General features: G+C 52.9%; 1 protein-coding gene across 1 annotated transcript in view; it reads left to right on the forward strand.

Annotated features, from left to right (window-relative positions):
* Positions 1 to 15,886, forward strand: part of LOC144720340 (SH3 and multiple ankyrin repeat domains protein 2-like) — a 142,083-nt gene extending 126,197 nt beyond the window's left edge. Inside the window, 2 exon segments of the mRNA XM_078597034.1 lie at positions 1 to 2,696; positions 8,940 to 15,886. Of these exon segments, the coding sequence (XP_078453160.1) occupies positions 1 to 2,696; positions 8,940 to 10,134 (3,891 nt within the window). The 3' untranslated portion in view covers positions 10,135 to 15,886.
* Positions 15,887 to 17,091: the final 1,205 nt, after the last annotated feature.

Consider the following 17,091-nt stretch of genomic DNA (forward strand, 5'->3'; position numbering starts at 1 on the left):
CCCCCGCCCAACTTCACGCCTCCGCCCCCGCCGCCCGCACGCTCCGGACCGTACCGCCCCGGAGAGTTTCCCGACCGGGGCTTCGCCGCCGAGCCCGGCCCGCCGCCCGCCGGCTCTTCCGTGGTCAGCGCCGAGGCCGGCGACGCGTCCGGGCCGCCGCCCGCCGGCTCGGCCACGCTGAACAAGTACGGCAGTGGCAGGCGAGGCGGCGCCAAGCCCGTCAACCCCTACGCCACCGTGGGGCAGAGCGGCGGGGCGCTGCTCTACTCGCCCAAGCCGCTGCGCCGCAAGGCGACGCTCGTCAAGCAGTGCCACGTGGAGGGCAGCCCCGAGAAGCGGCCGTCGTCGCCGCCCGCGCCGCCCACGCCGCCCCCGCCGCAGACGCCCACGACGCCCGGCGCCCCGTGCCTCGCGCCCAACCCCATCGCCATCGTGCCCACCATCATCATCAAGGAGCCCTCCACGAGCAGCAGCGGCAAGAGCAGCCAGGGCAGCAGCGTCGAGTTCGAGTCGCACTTCGGCACCTGCGGCGGCGTCGGAGGCTTCAGCGTCGCCGGCGGCGGCGGCGGCGGCGGCGGTGACGGCTCCGAGACGCTCAGCCCCGAGGGCTCGGCCGTGAGCCCCCTGCAGGCCGCCCTCGTCGACGCCGTGCGGGAGCGGCAGCTTCGCGAGCGGCGCCGATCGGCCAACTTCCTGTCCGTGGACGGGAGCAACGGGAACGCGGACAAAAACCGGGACCAGGATCGGGGCAACCACCGCTCGGTGCCCGCGCGACTTCGGCTGCAGCACTCCAAGTCCGTCGACGAGAACCTGCCCCCGCCGGACGAGCCGGAGATAAGCCCCTCGACTGCCGGCAGCGGGACGGGCCAATCCCCGAGGGGGGGGGCGATGGCCTTCGTGGACCCCGCGTCCCCGCTGGCGCTCGCCCTGGCTGCCAGGCACAGGGCCCTCAAGGGCTGCGGTGAGACGTCAGTGGAGCTGGACGAGTGCGCCGCCACCGCCGGCAACAACAATAACAACAACGCGAGTGCCGGCAGCTCCATGCAGCCACTGTACATCGACACGCACAGCAGGGATGTCGCGCGAGCAGGCGGCGCGGCCTTCCCCGAGAGCTTCGCCAGCGACCTCAAGTCGTGCTTGGACAGCTTCGCGGCCAAAACGTGCAAGGCGTCCAACGAGCCGGGAGCGCCGGTCTTCTCCAAGCTCCCACCTGGAGGTAACCGGGAGGCGGACGCGAGGTTTGAGCCCGCGGAGAAGCGCGTGGCGGAGAGGAAAACCGTCGTGATGAGCGTCATGGAGGACGGCGGAGGCAGGTCGGGTGCCGCCGGCCTGCTCATGGTGCACAACTCCAAAGGGCCCGCCGAGAAAGGGAAGAAGAAACTCGAGGGGGGCAGCGTGAGCGATAAAATCCGCCGGTTCTCCGAGAGCTTCACGCTGTCGGGGCCCCTGACGGAGATCGAGGTGTTGGACCCGGGAGGGGGCACGCAGCGCATCCTACAGCCTCCGTCCTCCATCCCGCGGCCGCCCGGCATGCCGTGCGCGCAGCTGAGCCTCGAGTACACGGAGGAGACCATCGTGATCCCCGCGCCGCTCGCGAGGCAGAACAGCGACGTGGAGGAAGACTTCGTGTTCACCGACCCCCTGCCGCCACCCATCGAGTTCATGAACGAGATGTCCGTGGACGACCCGGACGAACTGGGCGGTCGCGAGATCGCAGCTGCCGCCGCCGCCGCGAAGGCCCGGGGAGGGAGGAAAACGGCCCAGGGCAACTGCGTGGCGAGAAGCGCGTGCCCCAGCGAAGTGACGTCGTTCACCGTCACGTCGATCACCGACGTGATGCTCAGCGTGGGCGGCGGCGGCGGCACCGGCGGGATGTCGCGGTTCGGGCCCAGCCCTCCCCACGACGCGCTCGACACGAGCACGGACTCGGGCATGGAGGAGATGGAGCGGGGCAGCTGCAGCGACCACCACCTGGAGACTACGAGCACCGTCTCGACGGTCTCCAGCATCTCCACGCTGTCGTCCGAGGGCGGCGAGACCCTGGACACGTGCACACTGTACGCCGACGGGCAGCACTTTGCCGCGCCCGACCGGCCCCTCACGCTGCCGCTGCCGCCCGTGCCGCCCAAGCCCAAGCACCGGTCGGCGCCATTCTCGGGCCTCTACCGCGACCTGCTCGTCAAGCGCAACTCGGAGAGCTCGCTGCTGGTGCGGCCCTCGGCTCCGGCGCCGCTCACGATCTCCGCCGCCCTCTCCTCGCACAACAACATGTCCAGGTTTCAGCAACAGCAGCAGCAGCTGTGTGCGGGACTGGCCTGGCACTGGACAGAGCAGCAGCAACAGCACATGCAGCAACAGCATAAGCAGCAGCAGCAACAGCAACAACAACAGCAGCAGCAGCAACAACAACAACAACAGCAGCAGCGGCAGCGGTTGTTGGCCGCCCTGCCTCCGCCACCGTCAGGAGAGACGAAAGCGGCGGCGGCGGAGAACGAGACGGAGACGGACATCGACGCGGACGTGGACGGGGAGAGCGAATCGTGGGGCGACGCGCATGTCGCGTCGCAAACCAAGGCGAGCATCATCAGCGAGCTGAGCCTGCGGCTCCAGCAGCTGTCGGGGCGCGGTGCCGGCGCCGGCCCGCAGAGGCCAACGTCGCCCATCCAGGGGAGGAAGTCCCCCGGTCCGTCCAATAGGTACGGCGCAGGGGAAACGGATTCACCGCTCTCGCCGGTGCGCGGTGCACCGCTCGCTGGGACGTGACGGCGATGGCAGCGATTCCCTCGCGGAGCGAGAGGAGCCTGGCGGGGCGGGCGCGGTTTTGTTTGCGATTCTCCCCGTCCTAATGGAATCCATGTTGATAGAGGGCGTCCGTGGAGGCGTCGTCGTGCGATATCACAGAATAATCGTGAGACAACGGTTCGAACTGCCCGGTTGAATGTTAGGGTGCATGTACGTATGTTGAACTTCTTTTGCACCGTACGTCACCGACCGTGCTCATCGGAGATGTGTGGGAAGGACAGCAATGTGTTTGCTAAAAAAGGACTGAGATTTATCGACCGACAGCGCGTAACAGAAGCATTGGAGACAATCGCAAGCCGAGATGTTGGCGAGCACCTGGGAGTGTGTCAAAATCTCGATGCGATGTACGTTGCCAACGCCATGGCGGGCACGCGGGGGTTTAAAAGAAACTAATTTCCTAAAATCTTCACGCGACCAAGTGTTCATGTGTGGTTTAATTGAGAGCGGTGGCGCAGTGGTTAGTTCACTGCGCTACGAAACCGGCTACCCGAGCTCGAATCCCGTTCACGGCCAACATCAGTGACTATTATCTGAACGGGTTCTGGGCCTCCCCTAGGTCGACTCAGCCTCGAATTAGTATCTGGTGCAATGTGTAAACATCGCCATTAGGGAGACAAAGGCGGCCGGGCATGGTCCTGGCCACCCAGCCCTGTCACGTGCCGTTCCGGCCTTCACAGGTGCTCGCTAACAGCACTTGCCCCAAGAGTCTGTTAAAGGCTATATGGTGGGGATCTTTATCTTTGTATATTGAGAAAACTCAAACAGTTGTCTAATTATAATTCTTTTAAAAACCACGATGCCTTTATGGACAACATGTATATGTGTCATTGCAAACAGCAGTGCTATATGTACGCATTAATGTTGTCAGTTTATGGTTTTGATGCTATGTGTACGATGGATCGGAGTGCCGTCGTGTGCAATCTATGAGATGATTGCTCGTTGGTCGTCCGGCCGACTGGTCTGCGAGAAAACTCTTTTATTGGGGGTGTAACATTGCCGTGGATTCGCCCATTTGCAAAAAAAAAAATCGATTCTTATTCTCGCTAAGCATGCGTCTGATTTGTGCGCATAAGGAATCATTATTTTCGATGTGCGCACCTCGTGTGTGGAATGGGCTCGTGTTCAGCCCCGCCTGCCACCTGATGCTGCTACATCATAAACTACGGATGGGAGAAAAAAACCCTAAATATTCTTGAATCGATTTACCACCCACAATTGGTGATATTTCATCAAATCCGAGAGGCAAATCATTAGAGGCTATTTATCACCGTTTGCTTTGAAAGTTTTCCCAAGCTGTGCGTTAATGTTTGCAAATGCTATTTTTTACTTGTTAATGTTCTCCAAAGTCACGGTAAACGGTACAGAGCGGGATATAAAGACACTTTGCTGTGCGGTAGTTCCGCAAATTTGGCAACCGCACAGCCAACGTTTCCAAATCGTCCCAATAACACACACGTTAGGGTACCAACTCGAAAGCAGTTATCCATCGTTTTCTTTTTACGCGTCAATTTTTTTTAATCGGGTCAGCGATTGGACAGAAATTGAAAGAGTCGGTTGTGTAGGAGCGCTTCTCCCTTATTAAGAAAGGTAGACAAATGACAGTCCTTATTGCTTGTCATTCTATACCAAAGTAAAAAAAGAAAATCCACATTACTATGATTATACGAATGATTTCCACGTCTTTAAAGTGTACGAAATCTACACCCAATTTTTTTTAACTGCCCTGTGCTTTGACAGGCACGTGTTTGAAACAGACTCACCCATTGTGATTGCAGCATCTTGTTAAGAGTTTGGCGAAAATATTAGAATGCCTTGTCTCACCGATATAGGGTGTGATACAGCATAGTGAGTAACCCAGTAACTTGGTGAAGGTATTTCAAATTCATGGGAGGGTCCACTCGGGCCCAGTCTACGGCATCGTTAACGTCATTGCCATCTTCATTACCATCAATCACCACCAGCAGCATCAGCATAATTTTCATTATGGATAGAACAACGCGTTCATTAATTCACGAGGTCACAGTGTATGCATCACGTAAAATTGCGTCGGAATTAACCAGTGTGTTTATTTATTTGTGTACATTATGTAACGCGTTCACATCACCCACGCAGCCACCAGAGGTGCTACCATTCACTGTAATGTTTAAAGAATCTAATCGTGATCGTAAGAATCAGCATTGGAGTTGGGGGAGGGGGGAGATGATTCTTTCCTCTCCAAATTTTTCGATTATATCCTTGGGGGAGCGGTCAGTATAAGGAGCCTCATGAAGGGCACATCTGTCACCCGCCATAGAAACGTGGAATGTTTTACCAACGGCTTAAAACAGCAGAGGAAAGCACCAACACTCATTTGAACATCGGTTGGGCCTCTGTGACTTTGTCATTTTCGTCCGACCAGGACGTGAGGCTGCTTTGCATGAAATGACACAGGCAGGTTTAAGGTTAGATGTGACTCCCTCGCTGACCTCGTCAAGAAGAGCAAAAACATCACGTGAACTCCGGTCAACCTGGCCATCGAACAAAGACGGTCACTGCATTGCGCGCTTTCGGATGCGCTTCTGCGGCCAATTGGAGCACTCTTCCTTCAGACATTAGGAAGCCACTGGAGCATATGCACTTTTAAATCTAGATTGAAAACTCATTTTTTATTCTTTGGGTCTTTCGGCAAAGTCACCTACATGGTTCAAAGAAAATAATAAAAAAAATACGACGTTTCGATCGATGTGTTGTGATTGAAACGTCGTGGTTTTTTTGTTATTTTCTTTGAACCATCTACGTGACTTTACCAAAAGACCCAAAGAATATGAATTCCTGCAGTCACGAAAGCTTTAAGTCAAAAGTTAAACATACATTACTGCCCTTCAATTCGAGTGAAAATCCACGGTGGCAGAGAGGTGACTTAGACAAGTAAACTTTCATCAACATTTATTCCACTCTCCCTCACTCTCTAATGTGTACGGCTATCAGGCGTTGTTTGACGTTCTAGGTTTTCTTTGAGGCCTGCTTTAAATGCCTGAGCTCACCCGACCTAGAAAGCTAAAACAAGGATTGCGCCTGGAAAGTGCCTTGGTGGATGGGTGACCACCGTACCTCACGACAGGATGCCAGGCAGTCTGCGGGGTAGCCTGGTGCATTGTGGGCAGCATTGATCAGCGAAATACACTGTTGTGCTGTGCTTCTATCCCCTCACGTATACGCTCCGTGCCCTCACCATAACCAACTACGCTCCCCGCCTTCACCAAGTATCACCGATGAGCGTGGTGAATCTTCTTGGTTCTTTCGGTAAAGTCACGTAGAAGGGAAGTAATAAAATAATAAAAATAAAACATAATAAATTATTAATAATACATTTTTATGTTTTATTTTTATTATTTTATTACTTCCCTTCTACGTGACTTTACCGAAAGAACCAAGAAGATGAATCCCTGCAGTCACGAAAGCTTTAAATCGAGCGTGGTGAAGTACGGTTAAAAAAAAACCCTGTGACGCGCGTGGAGCGAGGACACCCTTAGCCACCCAGCAGAAGTGGAATTCCAAGAATTCAATCATTTGTGCATAAACTTCTCTTGAATTCGTGGAAGGCTTGGAATCGAGATCCCATGGAGACTAGGCCGAGCTTGGCTTCGCGTGGCTCGAGGAAGTGCCGGCGGGCGCTGTCTCCGGATGACGCCGTCCACTCCCGCGCGTCCACGTTCACTCCCCCGCCTCGTTCGCCTCGTTCACCTCGTCCCATAATCCAGCAAGCGGCTGCCGAATTCATAAACGCGTGCGCAGACGGAGCCGTTCCTCTTCATTTCATGCTCCTGTCGTTCGATGTCACCTATCGCTTAAAGTCGCTTTTACGTATTATTATTCTTTTACGTGCCATACTGTACTGTGTTTCATTCGTGCATTGCGTGTTTTTTTAATTGTTTTTTTTTTATCTGTGCGTTGCGTGTTCCTTCTTTGCGAGTGAGCGGCAGCGTGGAGGTGTCGATTAATGTGCCTTTATTTCTGCTTTTCCATGCACGCACCTCATGCCCACTCTGTGTGCTCGGTCAAGTGAGAGCCAGGTGGGTGATGGGGGAAGAACGCACCCCCGGATGTGCCGCTTCCCACTGCCATAGGCATCCGAGCCGACCCCCGCGTGTGCCCATGGTTGGCCTATTAAAGTGCTCGTTAGAGTACAAAGGAGGTGGTGGTAGTGGTGGTAGTTTAAGTGGTGGTGGTGGTAGTGGTGGCGCGGTTAATTGGGAAAGGGGGTGGTGGTCACAGGTGGAGGAGTACGCAAAGGCGGTAGGAGGTTACGCACGGCATGTTAACTGTGAAGCTGTTGGGGCGTCAGATACGAGTCCCACCAGGTGACCGGCATAACCGCGGCACTGCGGGAATGGTCGCCCATTCGGCAAACACGCGAGCGTGAAAGAGACAACGTCCCCACACGCTGCAGCCGCCACAGAAACTCGGCTCTGGTTTTACACGTTTGCCGTGTAAAATCGCGAGCGTGACGATGCGTAACCTCCCATGCTAGAGGCGCCTTCAGATGCCTGTGGTCGGTTGCATGAAACTTAAGTGAAAAATCGTGTAGATCCCTCTCCGAATCTGAATTATAAAGGTAGATTATCACTTAGGGTGGTTTATGCAACTGGCCTCAAAACACCTCCTGGTTAAGGAGCTAAATTCACATCAGATTTTTGGTGAATTTGAGCCGATGTCTTCATTGTCAACGATGGGACAATTCAGCAAGGAGATGCACTTCCTTCGCCGCTTTTGCAAAATGTGAATGTCGCCCTGGGGGTGGCTGGGTCGGTCAGGGGTCAAGGTACTGAGCTGGCACTGCTGAGATCATGGATTGTAGCCACCGGTGAATAAACCGGGTTCTCAAATATAGCGAGTCAATGATCTCAGCCCAGTGACTATTGCACGGAAAAACGTTCCGCATTAAATCTTCCTTTGCACTGAATTTGGCGATATTACAGCGCTGAGAATTAAAATATCAGTTTCCATTGTCACGAGACGAACATTACTCTCACGTGTGGCAAAAGCAGGTGGAAAAGTGCTGCCCCCTACTTGATGGATCTGAGATCACTTGATGAAGGGGTGGGTCTTGATGAAGGGGTGGGTATGTGAACTGTGCTTCCGTAGGCCATTTTACAACGTGGAGGGTTGCACTTCCCTGCAAGAGATTCGAAATTATTATTCATCCCACCGGATGTCACTCAGAATACAATGGGGATAAAATTGGATAAAGAGACAAAATATATAAAAATTGTGACTCTGGCTCCGAGTTGCAGTTGCACTCCAATAACTCTGAAAGAGGCGGTAAGCACTGTGTCGTAGTTTTGAGGCCAGCAAATGGTACCTAGATGTATTCATGTTGTCAGGAGCACCAGCCTTATTATTCAATGATGCAGAGGAGCTATTACAATACACTGAGTGCTTGGCTTGTGCTTAGGTGTGGGACACTGTTTTTGTTTGCTTGCCGAGTTGTCTATCCAAAGCCCAGCTTGGAATTGGATGCTGTGTAAATGTAACCACCATGTGACCCATTATCATCACCGTAACGGAGCCAATATACAGTGCCGGGGGGTGTGGGCAGTGCTGCATCTCAGCTGTGTTGACCTGGCAACAGGCATCAATCGAATACTGTTCCCCCTGCATGTCACGGCAAAAGCGTCGAATGTAAACTTCGTAACGTGCAAGAGAAAACAAAAACAGGAAACCCACAGTGTGCTCCAATCGAGCGTTGGACATCAACGGTTTGCCTGTTGGCTCTCCGGTGTTTTTCGGGTTGTACCTGCTGCATGTTGTCCAGCACAATGGCCGACATTTCACTCCTCGTGCTGGGAGCTTCTTCGGGAACTGAACGGTGAAGCTCGCGATCTCCCTCGATTGAAATGAAGCTGCCGGCGGTGTTGTTTGATGCAGGCCGGCCGTTGTTCGATCCGAGTTTGATTGCTAGCCTCCGTTTTAGTTCCCGATGAGGCTCCGTTCATGTCACGGTGCCACGTCGGTAATTGCGCCAAAACAACACGTAGCTGTACAACCCAAGATCGTGTCGAACGGCTACACAGGGCAAACTGTGAACGCCTACGCAGTGGAGTTTTGCCTTCGATCGAAATTATTCGTTTTGCCACCGTGTTTTACCTGAACCCCAGGCGTGCAACTGGGGAAAGTGAGGAGCCGCAGCGACCGAGGCCGCCGACCCCGGCTCTGAACCCGGCGGGCGCCGGTGCCGTGGATAGCCCGTCCCTGCGCCGCGTCCTCCGCTGCAACCCGCCGCGGGCGCTGCCGGGCTGCGACGGCGGCGCCCGCTCCGACACGGGGCAACAGCGCGGCGGTGGCGGCACCATCGCGGCCGCGTCTTCCTTCCCCAACATCGCCACCATCTCCTCCTCCGGCGCCACGCCCATCAGCCCCATCAAGGAGCTTCGCTTCTCTCTGCGCTCGCCAGCCAAGACGTCGTACGGTGGCTCCAGGCGGCCGCACCAGCTGCCGCTGGCGGGCGCAGCGGATAGCGTGCCGGTCGCCTCTTCCTACCCCGACCTGTCGCCGTCGGCGAGCCCGTTGCGCGAGTCGGCGTTCCCCTTCCACCAGGCGGACCCGCCCTACGGCGACTCGAGGCGCAGCGCCGTCTCCCCGTCGGCGTCCTCGCCCAGCATCTTGCAGACCGTGGGCTTCACCCCGCCCAGCCCCTCACAGCCCTACCCGCTGCCGCCGCCGCCACCTCCGCCGCACGAACTGCCCGAAAGCGGCGGCTACTGCGACGTCAGACGGTCGTCCGCCACCACCTTCTTCCCCGCGCCCCCCATGTCCCCGACGCCGGCGCTCGCCCAGCTCTCGGTGCTCTGCCCGCTGAGCCCGCGCTCGCGGGAGAACCGGCTCGCCGGCGTCGGCGGCGGTACCGGCGGCGGAGCGGGCAGCATGCGCAGCCGCTCGGTGTCGCCGTGCCCCGGGCGGTCGCCGTACCGCGCCCTCGCCACGCGCGACCCCAGCCTCTCGCCGCGGCACTCGCCCTACCGTACGCCCAGCCCGTCGCGGGTGCCCTCCGCGCGCCGGCCGCTCTCGCCCGGCACGCCGCTGCAGGACGCCGCCCTCATGCCCTCCTGGCCGCCCCTGCCCTCGGACAGGCCATTCACGCGCAAGCCCCTGCACCTGTGGACCAAGTACGATGTCGGGGACTGGCTCGAGAGCCTCAACCTGGCCGAGCACCGCGAGAGCTTCCTCGACAACGAGATCGACGGCACCCACCTGCCCGCCCTGCAGAAGGAGGACCTCCTGGAGCTCGGGGTCACTCGGGTCGGCCACCGCATGAACATCGAGCGCGCCCTCCGGATTCTGCTGGACAGATAACCCGGGGCGGGGGGGGGTGGCAGCGTGGCCCGTCTCGCGCGGTTTTGTTGAGAAACGTCGGCCTTGGCTCGAGCCTGTGATCGGCCATCGAAGCAATAACGACGGATTGACGGAGCGGAAACTTCGCGCCCGTCGCCGCAGCGCGTCGCGTCGCCCGAGCACATTTGGACGCGGACGGATCCTCAACGGAGGCCGGAGGAGACGGCGGAGCTGGCAGAGCTGGCGTGCCGAAGCGGGGATCAGCCGTGAAGATTCCTGCGAGGGCGAGTGTAAGGGCGCGCACGTAGGACAGGCTTCGGAAATGCGGCACGGCGCAATGCATCTGAATGGGTTTCCAAGAGAGCCTTGGATGTTCGGCTTGGGCCTGAAGACGTTGCTTTAAATAGAAATTGCGTTTGAAATCGCAAAGAATATCGACGTGGGGAATTTCGACGGGAACTTGTCGTTATTTTGATCTGCTGCTAATAACGGAGAAGATGCTTAAGGAAATCGCCGTCAGGATGGACGACTTTGTGGGGGGAAGTGGGGGGTTCTCCCCCTCTCCCCCCCGCTTAATTATAAGTTATCTGAATGAAAGATCAACTTCGATATGAAGACTCTCATTTGGTACGGTAATTATTGTACGGACCTGCGCTGTCGTGGCAGGTTTGGGGTTCCCATTTAGAATGCACGCGCGGACACACGCGCACACGCGCACACGCGACGCAAGTTTCGGACACCGTTCGATCCGAGCATTTTCAGGGTCACCCACGCGGGAGTGACGACTCGCCTACATTGCAGGCGCTGCAGTCCCACCTATCCCACCCCCCTCACCCTCTGTGACAAACGCAGCCCACAGCTTCATGCCAATGCCAATCTCAATAGGGCTACAACTGAAAACAAGAGAGGACCGGCATAAGCTTAACTGCACGCTTTGTTTTTTAAATGTTTACGGTTGTTATTTTTTTAAAATAAACCACAGCAACAAAAATGAGATTATTGAATAAGTCAACGACAAGCAGATATAAATCCAAAACGAGCCGTCCACTGGGGACCCTGAGTGTGAACTCGCTGGCGCATCGTGCTGTTTGTTTGCTGTTGTTGTTGTTGTGTTGAGACGGCTCGTGGACGTTTGTTATATTGATCACAGCAGGTGCTCGCATGCGTCCGGTGAAGGGAAAGGGCAAGCGTTGAGATGCGACGATGAAACTGCGGCACTCGGATCGTATCGCGGTTTGGACGAAAAAAACAACGCTTTCCGCAGACGGCAGGTCGGCGGCCATGCCACATTTATACGAAAGCTATCAAATCAAACTCAAAGTTGAACGCAGTCGAAATGATGTGAGGGAGCGAGAGAAATAAAAAAATCTCCCAATTAACACGGCTAAAAAAAGGACTCTTGCACATCTGCTGCGATGGTGGTGTGAAAGGCACAGGGATTCGGTCGCGAAAAGTGTCACTTCGGGAGCGCTCTTCGGAACAGGGTGTCGATTATCGAATGCCGAGTCTGCTCCCAGCGAGAGAGAGAGAATATAAATATAACTGCGTTAATCAATCCCATTCAACGTAAAGTCAAATCGACAAGCATTCACGGCGGAGTACGGCGGTGTGCGGCGGTGGGGTTGGGATTGTTTTCGTTCGTCTGTTCATTATCAAGAGTGTGCAAAACGTGGTTGTGCCCGTCCGGATTGATATGGCAGCTATTGACAGGGCGGAGTGGCAGCGCCCAACGCGGCGCCTCGCATTTAAAGCGACTGCGCCCCATCGCAAGCCTCGTTGGCGCGGCATTCTTAGGGCGCTGGGGTGGGCGGGCGGGCGGGCAGTTGCCGAACGTGCCGAGCCGATGTGATAGTACAGGCTCCTGTCAGCCGACAATTTAGGCGAGGGGTAAACGGGTTGGATTAAGGCGCAGCCGTCCGCGTTAGAAGCACTGCTCCAAATTTGATTTCCCCCCCCGCCGCCACACACACACCTGTCCGTCGTGATGCGGTCACCGCGCGGCCCGTCCACGTTCAAACGTCCGCGCGCCGCCCGCCTCGTTTGTGCGCGTGGACACGCGCCTCGTTTTGAGCGCCGACGCGTAAAAAAATAAACCTCCTTTTGGAGGCCGTCAGCATTCGAGTCGATTTTAAACGGTTTCGTACTCGCAAACGTCACGCGGCATGTTGATCATGTGCGGCCCGGTGGCAGCGCTGCGGAGGGGCAGCACACGTAAGATAAGGGACTTATCTTAAGAAGCATTGAACGGCTTTTTTTGTTGTTTCCTCTTGATGTTGAGCATCAATCTGTATAAAGCCCTTGTAAATTTTAATTATCTTTGCTGGAAGTGGGGGGAAGGCCGGGGGCGGGGGGGCGCAGATACAGGACCAACTTCGTTTAAAACAAAGAGGGGGATATGTCGATGAAGGTTTGGCCCTAAAAGCTATAATAAGAGTGTCAAATGTTGCGTATTAATATTATCAGCACAAATGTACCATGGATTTTATATGCTTATATTTTCACTATTATCGTCGTCGTCGTCATCATCATATTTTATTGTGATTCTATTTTCTTTGGGAATAGTCCAGAGTGTGATTATCAGATCGTTATTTCGGAACATTTTATGAAGTGGAATAGCTCTACGGTGCATTAATACATGCAAGTGGAGACAATGGAGACGTTGTGGTTCAATTGAAAGTAGTATCAAGAAATACGAAACATCTCTGGATTCTACCCCCAGCCCACAGTACTAGCTGTGGTAGCATCTGAAACCTGTATTTGGGTTCTGCACTGGCTTAGTCATTGCATTGAACCACCTAATCGGCAATCGGTCAGGACACGCAACCGCAGACCGTAGGGGTGGAATGATACATTAAAAAAATGAAATCGCAGTGAATAGCAAATGAAATCGATGCAGCGGCGACGCAAGTCAATTCTCAAACCCAAGATTCTACGCATTTATCACGTGTGAGATTCAATATTGAAGGAGTGAATAGTTCCACTCCTACCACATCACCTAATTTCCCGTTATCCGACGTTGCTCGTGCAGGATTTTTGTCCTTGTAGAGGACGGGACGGGGGAAGTTTTTATTTACGTGTGACATATCTGCCCAGACTAACCCTTCCAGGAAGAGGCCTGGCACTTTGTTGAATTAAAACCGTCACTGGTTCATACATTGTCATCAGTGTTTACTCAATATTATTGGGGCTACAGAACTTGTTTGTTTCATGTACCTCTCCTTTTTATTTAAATATTAGATATATTACTGAACCACTGACCACAACAAAATACATTCCACACGCGTGTTTTTTATTACCTATATTATTTATTTTCAAAGTTGATTTTTTTTTGACAGTCTCTGGAAGTGTATTTCTCATGGACTGTGGCGGTTTCGCATGCCTTGAACCTGGCCACTCGTAAAGACTGTTTCATCGTTGTAAAGACACAAGCCCGTTGGCTACGATGTGTGGCGCACGTCGCGATCACCCTTGCATTTGGTGTGGCCCGAAAGAAACGACCAGCTCCTCTCCGGTGCAACACAAACGGTCGGCCCGCTGTGCTTCAAGGGCATCGGCCATGGCTGTTACTGGTGTTCCCCGCCGCCATCACAGAAAAGCGTCCTCTGTCGCTCATTGTCAGCTGTCGGGAACAGACGCGTGTTCTCTTCTGTTCCGTCAATCCCGACAGAATTTCCTCGCTGCACCCGAGACCATTGACAAAGGGGGGCCTTGAAGTCTGCGGAGCACAGCTACAGCCATGGGCTGAACAAGTGTCACCACTCGGAACACCAAGGGTGGCTTATATTGCTAGCTTTATATTTGGGTAACCATACGTTGTTTGACATATTTACGTATTTCGAGTTTTTTTTTTTTAAACAGAAGCTATTGTAGATGACACAACCAGGGTTGTAGGCACATATCAATAGATTAAATGTGTGCGAACTGGTGTGAGGTTTGGCAGCTGAAAAAAAAAACCCCACCCCGTATGTTTGATACTGTGTCTGGGTTTACCTTCACATTTGTAAAATGTACTATCCTTCTTTTCAGTGTCCAGTGGGACGGGAACACCTCTTTTTCTGATGATGAGAATTAGAAATACTGCACGGCCGGTACTTTGACATCAAAGCTGTACATTTGTAAATATGCGGAGAGCCAAAAGGCATGCCATGTGTGTTTGGGTTTTGAATCTGCCCGTGCAGTGAATTGAAATGTCTCATCATCAATGCAAAGGCATTTTTTTCCTTTTCCCTGCACAAGCAGGTTGTTACGGAATCAATTATCAGAATTTTTGCGTCATCATACGAATACAGTATTATAGGATTTAATCATGGAAAGTAACTATCATTGGTGAACTTCTGTAAAGTGTACAGGTACATTATATTTTATATTTTGTCACAATTGATGCAATTAACCTTTTAAAAAACTATATTCACACAAATAGGACGTGTTATTTTTCTCTTCACTGGTGAATGTATCGAATTCATGTGTACATATTAAGGTTGGAATTAGAAAACATGTATGTTCTTGTCGTTTGGTGGTATACGGTACCACCGTTTCAGTCGGTGCAGGGGGCGCTCCTGGGATTTACGATGGGGTCGCACGCTGCACACTTACGGTCCTGGGTTCGTTTCAAGATTCCCTTGGAACAATCAGGGTCTCCAGAGGGGAGGAGGGTAGATTGGAGAATAAAAGATGGCAATGGCAAATATCTCATTTCGCTTCATGAATGTTAATCCTTTCCAATGCAAAAAAAAAGTCAAAACAAGTTCACAATCCGGGAAACATTTTCTATGAACCTTCACATTTATGGGGGCTGTATTTTATTGTTTACCTGAGGATTGGAGTTGTTTTGCAAAACAGGAAAACCTGCATATGGTACCGTGTATCCCAATACTGCAGAGTTATTTCATGGGCAATTATGCTTACGTTGATGTAACAGACCGGACCGCTTTGCCGGTCAATAACCACCTAACCACAATGCACTCCTCCTTCCTGTACACCACCATTGGGAAAATTCCCACCATCAGCTCACATTTTTCCTTCTGGTTTTGTGGTCCACAGAGATATTTGCTGCTGTAAGGTTGAGTCAAACAAACGTTACAACTGCGTAGGATTTCGCGGATGTGCTGTGTACAGCCCCGCCAGTGTGTTTTCGGGTTGTGCCGCACGTGTTGTTGGCATGATGTCCGACGTTTCACTCCACGTGCTCCGTGCTGCTTCAGGAACTGGATACTCAGCTATTGACTTCTTGAAGAAGCTCGCAGCACTCGCAGTGGCACGTTGGGCATCACGCTGAACAACGACACGGTACAACCGACAAACACATCGGAGGACCTCACTTTTACATTCTCTATCCGCCCACAATTGCCTCAAAATGGAAACTATCATATGCTGCCATGGCCAGCCCAGGGGCAGCATGTCGTTGTCCAAGTGCTGGAGTTTTTTTTTCTTCCACCGGAGTGATTAAAACTCGCGTGCTGTGCAGTGGGAATGAAGGGCGGATACAAAAGGCCACCCTGGCGTTCATTTATTTTGCATCGGCTCCCTTACAGAGGGCCCACCGCACAGAGTTCACTGGAGTTCTGAGTGGCGATTGTCTCATTTATTATGGAGACATCTCCTGGGGATGTTCTCTTTTTGTGTTACTCACGTTGTGGTCCAGGTATGTTTCATCTAATATATCTTGCCTTTTTTATCCTGCTAGGAGTTGGAATTTTAAATGTTTCTTCCCCTGTACTATCACTCACTGCTCATAGTTTCGTTGAAATAAAAGGAGGCTACATTTAAACATCAATTGTTGGCGACGTTTGTTTTTGCACGGCAACAGGCATTGTCAAATATGTCACATGCCATGATCATTACGTGACCCACGTGGCCATAACATACAGCACAATATATCGTCTTCATTAAGCATCATGCTTGGAATTACAACAGGAGGAACACAGATTAGAGAACATAAGCATGTTAGAGACATCATTTTTACTTAAGTGTGTTGGAGTAGAACCCATCGCTAAAAGGGGATGCTGCCCGGTGTTGGCAACTAATGGCAGGGTAGCAACCGATGTTGGAAACAAGCCCGAGAGGACAATCACTGCAGAGAGATCTCGTGTGTAAGGTGTTATGCGGATTGTTGCAATGCAAGACCATGAGACTGCCACTGCTTGGAGGTCTCCATCCGGATGATGATGTTGATGATGCAATGCATCCACGTCTCGAGACGCTGCAGAAATAGGTGGCATGTGCATATTGAGAAGGAGAAATTAGGCAAAAGTATGGTGATGGGTGTGACTGAATATGCTTAATAGGGAAGGGAAAATCAATTATAGGCAGAGGTACTGGAGTCTATTGCTTACAAGCATACGGTGGATAACACATTTTGGAAACTCCAAAACCTACGAGGCTTATTGAGGTGTCAGATCACGGCGTAGCAAATGGATTCTTGAAACCATCTGTGCAGAGCTTTTAAGCGTTATCTCCTCGCATGCGTGGGTTTTCTCCATTTACTCCGGGGTTCCTTCCACATGCAAGAGACCTCCCGTCATACAGTGGTTGACTGGAGGCATTCAGAAGAAGGCCTTGGTACTGGAGTGGAGATCCCATAAGAAGTCTTAGAGGGGAAAGCGGTGGGCAGTGGCGAGTCCATGGAAGATGAAAAAATTGAAATTGGCGCGAGTGCTCTCGGAGTTGAGCCTGGTTTAAGATTTCAGCCCATGGATGTTGGTACAACAGGTGTGTGGTTTTGTTAGCGGGTGTTCGTGATTAAGCCTGCCAATGGCACTCTGGATCATCTGGAGTTTTGGACTCCCGTAAGAAGATTATTTGAATACATGACTTGTCTCGCGGAACATCTAACAAGGCAGAAGGAACAGCTCTTGCTTGTGCAGAATTAAATCTTTCACGTCACCAAGGTAAGAACATCCGTCATATACAAACTGCTTATGGGTTGCTGTGGAGAATGACATGTTCAAATGATCAAGATTAGCACGGTTGGTTATGTAC

This window comes from Lampetra planeri, chromosome 8 (genome assembly GCF_965212315.1).
Source record: "Lampetra planeri chromosome 8, kcLamPlan1.2.h2, whole genome shotgun sequence".
Lineage (NCBI taxonomy): Eukaryota > Metazoa > Chordata > Hyperoartia > Petromyzontiformes > Petromyzontidae > Lampetra > Lampetra planeri.